At 39.4% G+C, this 11,282-nt stretch overlaps 1 protein-coding gene and 1 pseudogene across 1 annotated transcript; both read right to left on the bottom strand.

Moving 5' to 3' along the window:
* Window positions 1-2,032: 2,032 nt before the first annotated feature.
* LOC100965978 lies at window positions 2,033-3,530 on the bottom strand (annotated as a pseudogene).
* A 3,477-nt stretch (window positions 3,531-7,007) lies between these two features.
* LOC100965661 (olfactory receptor 52D1-like) lies at window positions 7,008-7,961 on the bottom strand. Its single transcript, XM_003781460.1, has one exon. The coding sequence runs from the start codon at window positions 7,959-7,961 to the stop codon at window positions 7,008-7,010; it is 954 nt and encodes a 317-aa protein (XP_003781508.1).
* Window positions 7,962-11,282: the final 3,321 nt, after the last annotated feature.

Raw genomic sequence — 11,282 nt, 5'->3', positions numbered from 1 at the left:
ATGTTAAATAATGAGGCTAATACAGCAACAGACAGATTATTTGAACAGAATAGCATCAATACAAATACACAAATAAATGTACAATATATAATATAACAAAGATAATACCAGAAAATTGCAGAAAAAAGATTATAGAAATATATTTAGAAATACATTCATGTGCTGCATAATGATAATTTGGTCAATGTCAGACCAAGTATATGGCTGTGGTCTCATAAAGAGTATATAATATCATATTTGTACTGTATTTATTCCATATTTAGATATACAAATATTTACCATTGTATTACAGTTGCCTGCAGCATTTGGTACAATAGCAGGCTGTACAGGTGTGTAGCCCAGGAGCAATAGGTTATACCATGTGACCTAGATGTATAGCAGGTTATGCCACCTAGGTTTGTATGAGTGCACTGTATGATGTTCATATAATAATGAGGTCACTTAAAAATAGTTCTCTAAAGACATCCTTGTCTCTAAGCAATGCATGACTATAATTAAATAAAGCTATATCTTTCATATCATTCATTCATCATATTTTCATGTCCACCAATGTCAAATCAGGTTGCTTCGATTTTAACATATTTTGTACACACAAAAGCAGTAAGGAATAAAATAGTTTAAATCCAGGAATACATGATGTAGATTAAGAAACAAAATGCTACAAAAGCAGTGAGAGCCTCCTGTCTAGCTCCCATCTGTGCAGAACTTATTTTGTTGTTTTAATTCTTTAGAAATGAATTGTATCATTATCCTTTCCATCACATTTTATACTTATTTATATGTTTAATACATATAAAGATGATGCAAAAAAATGTACACACATTTTAAGAAAGAATAAAACTATATTTAAATTGTAATACTCAATATATAACAATAACAAAAGATAAATATAAGTCATGTTGAGCACCTCCTCTTGTAGATTGCAGAAGTCAAATGTGACCTGAGTAATACAAATTTCATGCACATTTTCCCTTTCTAAAAATATATATATTTTTTGGCACCCTGTCTACATAAATTCCAAAATAATGTGTAATATTATAGAGAATAATTTCAAGCTTTGTATAAATGATGGTATATCCTGTCATTTTTCTGCATCTTGAGCTTCACTCAACATGTTTGTGAGATACATTCATGTTGATGCATGTAGGGTTGCTTAAGTATTTATTGCTACTATAAAGTGTATTTATTACTACTACGTAGGAGATGCTATGGTGCTATTATATTATACTGAGTGACAATACTATGTTTAATTAATTTATTTATTTAAATGAGGACACTGGCCTAATGCTTGGCTCATACTTGTAAACCCAGAAATTTGGGAGGCCAAAGGGGGAGAATTGCTTGAGGCCAGGAGTTCAGCATAAGCCTAGATGAGATTTAGAAACCATGTCTCTGCAAAAATTAAAAAGTTAGCTGGGCTTGGTGGCACACACCTGTAGTCCTAGCTACTTGAGTGGCTAAAATGTTAGGATCCTCTGAGCCCAGGAGTTGTAGGTCCCAACGAGATATGATCGTGACACTGCACTTCAGCCTGGGTGATAGATGAGACCCTGTCTCTAGAAGGAAGAAGGAAAATGTGATGACACCATATTTAATTCATTCTTTCATGTGTGCCTAGGTTTACAATTCATTGTAATTATAATATTATTAATATTCTTACCTAAGACTATCTTGTTTACTTGTAGAATATGTCTCTAAAGCATATATTTGAGAGTGAAATGTCTAGGTTTGTATATATATAGCAAAGATACATTTATACAAGATATATGTATATATGTATCTTTGTGATTTTATCTTTTGGGGGGTGGCAATGTGGCTGAGGCTTTATTTTGGAAAAAGCAATTAAATTGGTTTTTAGTTGGGGGTGTATGTGGGGGTAACCCAGGTGGTAAACTCCCCAGAAAGATGGGCTGAGGGATAGAGCGGAGCGTCAGGTGGGTCTCCTGTTCCATGTGCTCCCTGGCACAGCTGCCTCCCCCTCCCTCGGTGGCAGCCCTGTGAGAGGGTAGACCGGAGGGGCCGCAAGGACAGCTCACTTGGGCAGGACATCAGAGGACTCAGACACTAGCTTCCCGTCTCGGGTCTCAACCTTCTTCATGACCACAGCCCTGAAGCTGGTGCGACTGAAGGAGCTGGAGTCCCCACCAGAGCCAAAGCCGGTCTGGAAGGAGCTCAGACAATAGCTGAGGCCAGGGCTTGTGAGGCCCCCGTAGGCCGAGCTCAGGCCACTTGAGTAGCCACTGGTGGTCTTAGGGTGGATACTCATGTTCTGCATCCCCGACTCCAGCCGGCTCTCCTCGCCCTCCAGCAGCTTGCGGTTAAGTGGCGATCTCCATGTCCAGGGCCAGCTTGACATTCATCAGATCCTATATTCACACAGCTGCTGAGCCATGTCCTGCTTGGCCTGACGCAGGGAAGCCTCCAGCTGGGCCAGCTTGGAGTTGGCAGCCTTAACAGCTAGCTCCCCACGCTGCTCAGCATCCGCGATGGAGGCCTCCAGGGCAGCCCTCTGGCCTTTGAGAGCTTTGATCTCATTCTGGAGCTGGCTCATGTTCCGGTTCATGTCGGAGATCTCTGTCTTCGTGAGCCGCAGGTCGTCCCCGTGCTTCCCAGCCTGCACCTGTAGCTCTTCATACTTGGTCTGGTACACGCTCTCAGCCTCAGCCTAACTGCAGTTGGCGATCTCCTTGTACTGGGTGCCGACCTCAGCAATGATGCTGTCCATGTCCAGGAAGCGGCTGTTGTCCATGGATAGGACCACAGACGTGTCTGAGATCTGGGACTGCAGTTCACAGGGCTCCTCTTCATATAGCAGCCTGAGGAAGTTGATTTCCTCAGTCAGCCCTTCCAGGCAGGACTCCAGCTCCACCTTGTTCATGTAGCTTCATCCACAATGATGAGGACAAATTCATTCTCCATCTCTGTAGCTTGTTGATCTCCTCCTCATACTTATTCTTGAAGTCCTCCACCAGCCCCTGCATGTTGCCAAGCTCTGCCTCCAGCTTCAGCTTCTCCTGGCCCAGTGTGTCCAGCTATCCCCGAAGGTTCTTAATGTAGCTTTCAAATATGCTGTCCATGTTGCTGCCAGCCATCTTCTGCTGCTGCAGGAGGTTCCACTTGGTCTCCAGCATCTTGTTCTGCTGCTCCAGGAAGTGCACCTTGTCAATGAAGGAGGCAAACTTGTTATTGAGGATCTTGATCTCCTCCTTCTCCTGAGTGTGCATGGCCAGAATGTTGGGGTCCACCTCCAGGTTGAGCGGGCTCAGCAGGTTCTGGTTCACTGTGATGGCTGTGATGCTCCCCATACCTCCAGCCGCAGCGTAGCCTCCACCCAGACCCAGGCCGGTGCCCAGGCCACTCCCGAAGCTGCCGATGCCCACCTGAGAGAAGCTCGAGGAGCTGATGCAGTCACCCGGCCCACTGCTGTATGAGCAGCTGCTGAATGCCAGTGAGGTAGAGGTGGACACCTTGTAGGATTTCTGGGTAACCCTGATGGACATGGTGAAGACTGGAGTAGAGGCAAGTGGGCCAAACCAGAGATTTGAGAAGGAGCGAAAATCTGCTTCTAGATTGCCTAATAATTTTATCTTGATTGATGTTTACAATACCATTAGCAGTGAATAAGTATTTCTATTGCTCTATAACCTCACACATTGTTAGTCTTATCTGATCTTTAATTTTGTCAACCAGAGGCATGTATAGTGGTTTTAATTTGCATTTCCCTTATTGTTCACAGTTAAGCATTATTTCATAAATTTATTGGCCACTTGTGGCCATCTCTGTCTCAAAAAAAAATTCTAAAATACAATCCCAAAATATCCATCTTTTTTAAATTGTTTTTTGTTGTTGTTATTGAGACAGAGTCTCACTTTGTTGCCCCTGGTAGAGTACCAGAGAGTCATAGCTCACAGCAATCTCAAACTCTTGGGCTCAAGAGATTCTCTTGTCTCAGCCTCCCAAGTAGCTGGGACTACAGGCACCCACCATAATGCCTGGCTATTTTCTTTCAAGACAAGGTCTCACTCTGGCTCAGGCTGCTCTCAAACTCTTGAGCTCAGGCAATCCACCTGCCTCAGCCTCCCAAAGTGCTAGGATTATAGGGGTAAGCCGCAGTGCCCAACCAAAAACATCCATGCTCCTTGACCATATCCAATCTAGAATCCTTCCAAACTTCCAAGATCCCACTTTAAAATTATCAAGCACATAGCCAGGCATTGTGGTGGGCTCCTATAGTCCCAGCTACTTGGGAGGCTGAGGCAAGAGAATCACTTAAGCCCAACAGTTTGAGGTTGCTGTGAGCTATGATGCCACAGGACCCTACCCAGGGTGACAGCTTGAGACTCTGTCTCTAATATAAAATAAGATAAAATAATAAAATAAAATAAAAATCATCAAGCAAAAGCTCACATTGTATAAGAATCCACCCCCTCCAACTCTCTGAGTTATCCAGTAGTTCTTCTGGAATGATTTCTTTGCTTGCTGCATCAATATTAATAAGCCTAACTTTTTTTTTTTTAGAAGTTAATAAGCCTAACTTGTTTTTTTTTTTCTTTGCTGCCTTCAGTAGGGTGCTGTGGCATCACAGCTCACAGCAACCTCCAACTCCTGGGCTCAGGCAATTCTCTTCCCTCAGCCTCCCAAGTAGCTGGGACTACAGGCGCCCACCACAATGCCCAACTATTTTTTTGTTGCAATTTGGCCAGGGCCTGGTTTGAACTGGCCACCCTTAGTATATGGGGCCAGTGCCCTACTCACTGAGCCCAGGCGCCATCCCAATAAGCCTAACTTTTTGAGTATAAATATATTCCTTGTGCTTTTAAGTTAGTGAGTTTTAATAATTTCCAACCAAGGAGATAATCTTCACAGTTGTTTAATTTTCCTTCTCCCAACTTATAGGAAGCACATTTTCACAATTAAGTTTTTGTTAGGATTTTCCCATAGAAATGGCTTAATTATTCAACACGAAAATCATGAGAAGATCAAAAATATTCTTTCAAGTTATATACAGGTTGCACATTTTTGCCTTTACCTAACTGAAAGACAGCCTATAACCAAGGTGGTTCATTAAAAACTATAAGTACTTCAGTGTAAAAAAAGGTAGAATTTTCTTAATATGTGCATATTTTCTTCTTTGTTCCTATATTATCTTTTATATTGTGTCATAGCAGATGTCAAATTTTGTTGTAATTTCATCACTTTCTCTCTTCTTAGATTGTGAATTTCCTAAAGTCTTACATTGTGCTTTATTTACTAGTGAAATTATATTATACCTGGTACATAGCTGATCCTCAATAAATATCTTTAAATAGATGTTCAACTATAAGAATAATAAATGATGGCTTGGTGCTTGTAGCTTAAGCAGCTAAGGCACCAGCCACATATGGTAGGTTTGAATCCAGCCTGGGCCCGCCAAACAACAATGACAACTATAACCAAAAAATAGCTGGGCGTTGTGGTGGGCACATGTTGTCCCAGCTACTTGGGAGGGTGAGGCAAGAGAATCTCTTAAGCCCAAGAGTTGGAGGCTGCTGTGAGCTGTGACACCACAGCATTCTACCCAGGGTGAAAAAGTGAGACTCTGTCTCAAAAAAAAAAAAAGAAAAAGAAGAAGAAGAAACAAACAGTATTTCCTAAAGTTCTTGCAAGAATCTTGCTGTCTTCAGAAAGTATTAATAGATCATAAAATACATTTTTAGGCCTGAATAGATAAAGTAATGGGGAGTTATTGCTTAATGATCATAGAGTTTCTGTTTAAGGTGATACAGTTTTGGAAATAGTGGTGATGGTTGCACAATATTGTAAATGTAATCAATGCTACTGACTTGTATGCTTAAAATGGTTAAAATGACAATATTTGTGTTATATATATTTTATAGCAAAGTGAAAAAAAAACCTGTAGTCTCTTTTGATATGTTCCTTATTCATCAAACATCACATTACAAACTAAGTGAACAAGGAGTAGGCTAAATCTCAGACCCTAAAAGAAGAAAGAGACATGGATACTGAAGGTGAACAGTAAAACAAATGCCTTAAAATATCAAGAGTTTCTGGTAATAAACAACATAAGATGAAAAATTGACTCTGGAGAACATTACTATATCATGTAATGTGAATAGACTGGCTAATTACATTCATTTTTTTCAAAGGAGAGAAAAAACAAAAAAACAAAACCAGCAATTACTATGAAAGGTAAGTCTAAAAAGCATGAAGGTCAATGGTTTGGGGCCGGATTCTTATCGCCCTATCAGCCTAAATAGCAACTCTGCATTCTGAGAATTCTTGTATAGCCAACAGCTGTTTGCTAATTGAGATAAGTACAAAGTCAGATCACATTCACAGGAATGCTCCAAATAATTTGCATGTTAAACCCATCTCTTTTAGAATGTCAGGAAAAAAGCAAAAGTCATCAATCATGAGATGAGTATACTCTTTTTTACTACAAAGTGGCATCTTTTCAAGTAATTCTTTTAAAAACTTGCAGTATACATTTCCTGTGGAATTGTATGCTTTCAAACTTCTCATAATAAATCACCCAGAAGTCATCTATTTTAAATCTAATCCCAGATCCAAGGGCTCTGGGGTTCTCACAACGGGCACTGTTATTGAAGACTTTCCTGGGCTAAGAAAGTGCTGATCCTATCTAATTAATTAGTGAGTGCATGTGCATTCCGAATTCTTGACTCTACCTCTAGCACATGGAAAGAATAACTCCCAGGCTCTTATTTTTTAGGTTACTACATTGCCTTTTCACCTTTCCCTAAAACTATTCAAGACCTACAGGCCTGTTAATAGGCTACATGATAATTTTACAGGAAAACATTATTCTATGGTATTCTGTAGATACAGCAGGTATAAACACATTGTTCTAAATAGCTCTGAGATAATACATGATCCTGGCGTGCTAGGATTAGCAGAAGCAGCAACTTCTAATTCAAATAAAAGAGGGGCTGAAGAAGGTAAAAAATCAATTATAACATCTCCTATTAGACCTTGGGGTATGTAGCAAATTAGTTAATCCCTCCTGTAAAAAAGCCAAATATTCTCTGGCGAATCTGTTTGGTATTAATGCCATACACCAGGGGGTTGAGAACGGGGGGCACAAGGAGATAGAGATTTGCAAGTACAATGTGGATCTTAGGCGGTACTTGGTGGCCAAAGCGATGTGTAAAAAAGGAAAAAAAGGCAGGTATATAGAAGACAAGAATCACACAGATATGGGCTCCACAAGTGCTGAATGCTCGGAACTGGGCATCCTTGGAGGGTAAGCGCAGCACGGCCCGCAGGATCAGTACATAGGAGGTGGCAATGAGGATCACATCCATGCCAGTGATTGACAGTGCCACAGTGAGACCATAAATAGTGTTGGGCTTGATGCTGGTACAGGCCAGCTTGGCTATGCCCATGTGCTCACAGTAGGTATGGGGGATGATGTGATGTCCACAGAAGGTTAAGCGTTCAATGAGGATGACAAAGGGGAAAACAAAGAAAAGGCCACGAACCACACATGCCAGACCAATCTTCCCAATCATGGTAGCATTGAGGATGGCTGTATAATGAAGCGGACGGCAGATTGCCACATAGCGGTCAAAAGCCATGGCCAGCAGCACAGCTGACTCTGTAGCAAAGACTGCATGGACAAAAAACATCTGAGTGAGGCATCCATGATAGGAAATTGTGTGATACCTAAGCCAGAAGATTAATAGCATTTTGGGCAATGTAGTTGAACAGAGTACCAGATCAGTGATGGAAAGTAGACATAGGAAAAGGTACATTGGCTCGTACAGAGCTCTGTCTGTCATGATGATGTAAAGAATGGTGCCATTGCCCAACAGAGCAAGGACATACATGGAGCAGAAGGGGATAGCAACCCAAATATGCTGGTCTTGCATCCCAGGGATTCCAAGCAGAATAAATGCAGAAGGGTGGGGGGCAGTGTCATTGGGCCCAGATGTAGAGAGCATAATGATGCAAAGAACGGAAGGCTCTGTCTTCCTAAAAGTGGTTAAAACATGAAATGATATCACCTTAAATGCCATTTGCCCCTCATTCAATTTCTTGCCTTTCTTTATTCCAGTCAATTCTACCCAACTTCATGCCTTCCCCTCTTCTTGTCTGTGCTATAGAAATAGCTTTGTTACTAATTTGTCCACTTCTAGGCTGTCCACCTCCCAGGGAAGCCTCCAAATTCCTTTTATAATAAACCAACATGTGAATATAATCAATTGTAAAGTAAATGTAACCTTTCTAAATATATGCTATACAGAATACCTTGCATTACCCTCGACCATTCTGCCCTCCAACACTTTCTGTCATGTTCTGGGCCCTGACCTCTTTGGACTACATTGAGACCTGCTGGCGTTCTCACTTCTGCTTGAATTCGGCAATAGGAAACACCAGTAGGAGATGGAGGGCAGAGTAAGAATTAGGGTCAGTGTTCATTCCTTCAGCCCTCTTCCAGGAGGGTTGTTGCAAGCTTGCTGCATCCCTGTCTACACAGTATTCTCTGGCCCTGATTTCTTCTGGGAACTATATCTTCTTCTTGTCCCCTGTAACAATGTTTACTGTTACTTACCCAAGGAACTTCACGGGCACCTGTGATTTTCCTACACATCCTAACACTTTTATAAATGATTTCTACATTACATTCTCCTCAGGTTGCCTAATTGAATGTGGAATCTGTCTCTTTCCGGGATTCTGATACAATGGCATGCAAAGTTCTCCTTTATCTTGTTCTTGCCTACCTGTCGAGCATTATTTACCACCGTATTCCACCACATACTTTATGTTCCTATCATACCTAAGCGTTGTGAAATGTCTAAGAGCATGCTTTCTCACACGAGCATGCATTTTTATTTGGTGCTTTTTTGGTACAGAATGTCTGTTTCCATTTGGTCATCTGGAAAATGCCTTGTGGTCACTCAAAAATCAGCTGAGTACAAACTCCTCCATAAAGTTCTTCTATCATGCCTTCTCCTATGGAAAGAAAACCATACATTTTGAACATGCCTCCCTTTGAGAATATAAAATTGTTTAATAATTATGTATATGACTCTCTCTCATTACACTGTGAAACTTCTCAGTCCTTTTATTTTCTTTGTATCTTCCATCTATACCTTATACATATTAAGACAACCAGTAAATGTTTAATGATTAACAAAAGATAAAACACAGTAATTACATGTTTGAACAGACTTGGGTAAGGCTGTTAGTTGGAAAAATGCTATTTCCTCTTGGGAGCCATGTTTACAAATCAGATAAAGTCTTCCTTTGCTAAATCTATGATTGACAATATGTTCTTTTTACACTCTATGTTCCAGGAGGTGGTTCTTACCACTTCTTCTTCAATACCTTTATAATGTAACCTAATATAATTTATGTAATAAATTTGTCTGCTTTCTTAATTAATAATATGCACAAGTTGCATTATAAAACATAACTGCCTTACCCTGCTTCTCCAGCATTAGAATATAATATTTTAAAGTAGTGATACTTAAAGGGCCAGTTAGTCTAGAATCTACACAGGTATGTGCTCTAGGAAATATCCTAGAGGAGATAAAGCATAGAATGGGAGAAGAAGGAAGGGAGAGATCTGGAGACCATAGGTAAATTAAATCAGGCAATATTTCTCAGAGCACTTGCCCCATGGTTTGAGGTTACGCCAATAGCAAAGGAAAAAGGGAAAAAATTTTGGAGCCATGCAGCCTTAGGAGGCTACTGTAGACTTCATTCTTACCCTTATGAAGCTCAATCTTTGGAAGTCAAAAATTCTTGTTTTCAAAGGGGGCGTTAAGTTTATCCAGTCATTCTCACTTAAAATGAATTTTAGAACGTGGAAGAACTTAATGTAGGATTAAAAAATTCTGTAATAATTATAAAGAATTTTTGGGCCAATCCTTGTGGATCAAAGGAGTAGGGTACCAGCCCCATATGCCAGAGGTGGCAGGTTCAAACCCAGCCCTGGCCAAAAACTGAAGAAAAAAAAAGAATTTTATAAGAATTTTAATAACTAATAAAATTATTTTGTTTGTATTTTGAAATAAGGAAAATAGTTTAATAATAATTTTACTATAATTTTATAGATCCTTAAGAATTCAAAACTTTTAGTTATAACTTTCAAAAAGGTGATTGTGAAAATGTCAATGTCTATCTTAGAAAAAATGTTTTTGGCTTCTATCCTGATAATACCTCAGATTTTAAATAATAGATAAATGAATGGAGTATAATGTTGTCATCTAGTTGGGAAATAAATCACAAAGCGTGTATGATGCTTGACTCCCAAATGTTATATACTAACAATGATCACATGCCACTTGCTTGTATGTATGTAGTAACAGGGAATTTTTGCTTTCTTGAGGCAGACAGTCTCAACTTCAGAGCCTCTGAATGTTTGAGGTTTATGTTTTTATTGAGTCAATATCTATAACCACAACCCACATTAAAAAGTATGATTTCTTTGTAATGTCTTAGGCTTCCAATTTCTTAGGATTTCCAATTTTTAGACTCTTTCATTTCATTCCTTTGTGAAAAATTTTATTGTCAGACTTATCCACCAGTTATTCTTTCAGGTATTTGAAAAAATGCTTTGAAGAGTGAGAATATGCATGGCTGGTGATATATTAAGCTTACCACATAATAAGACATAATTAATCAAATAATCTCCAATCTATGCATAATCTATGCTTCGTTGATATATTCTATAAAAAACAACAGTTACATGAGCCAGCTCCTGCTTAGGTAAAACTTCGCTGAAAAAATGAAATTTGGTCTCCAAAAATGAGTCTCCCTCACATGCTTCAAGCATCTCTTGTATGACTCAACTTCTGGTGTTGTTACCCTCCTGAAGCTCTCTAGCTATTGTCTAGACTGAAAAATAAGAGATCAGGACCTAGATTTGGACTTCCTGGGCTCAAAGTATAGCTGTAACTGCAGTTACTTGCTAATTGTATTACCTGAGAATTTTTCTTATTCCCCTCTGTCCTATATTCTTTATATAAAATTTTTATATAGTAATATTTCATAAGATTTTGTGTAAAATCATGTAAGACATCTAATATAGTCTCTATAACACAGTTAAGCATTACCTGTAATACTTACTGTTGTTTCTTGTGATTTAATAATCTCTGAGTCAACTGCTGTATATACTAACCTCTCAAAAGAGGAAATTTTATTTAGCTCCTCAAATTGAAAAACATATTGACTTTCTGGAGTCTGTAATACAAGGGTGAGAGCACTTTGATTTCACCTTCTAAATCAAAGACTCTTTTCAAAGATTCATACCAATT

Source organism: Otolemur garnettii, unplaced genomic scaffold, assembly GCF_000181295.1.
Source record: "Otolemur garnettii isolate 467f Iridium unplaced genomic scaffold, OtoGar3 scaffold00001, whole genome shotgun sequence".
Classification (NCBI taxonomy): Eukaryota; Metazoa; Chordata; class Mammalia; order Primates; family Galagidae; genus Otolemur; species Otolemur garnettii.
Note: the sequence above shows the minus strand (reverse complement) of the source record. Positions and strands in the feature narration are given on the sequence as shown.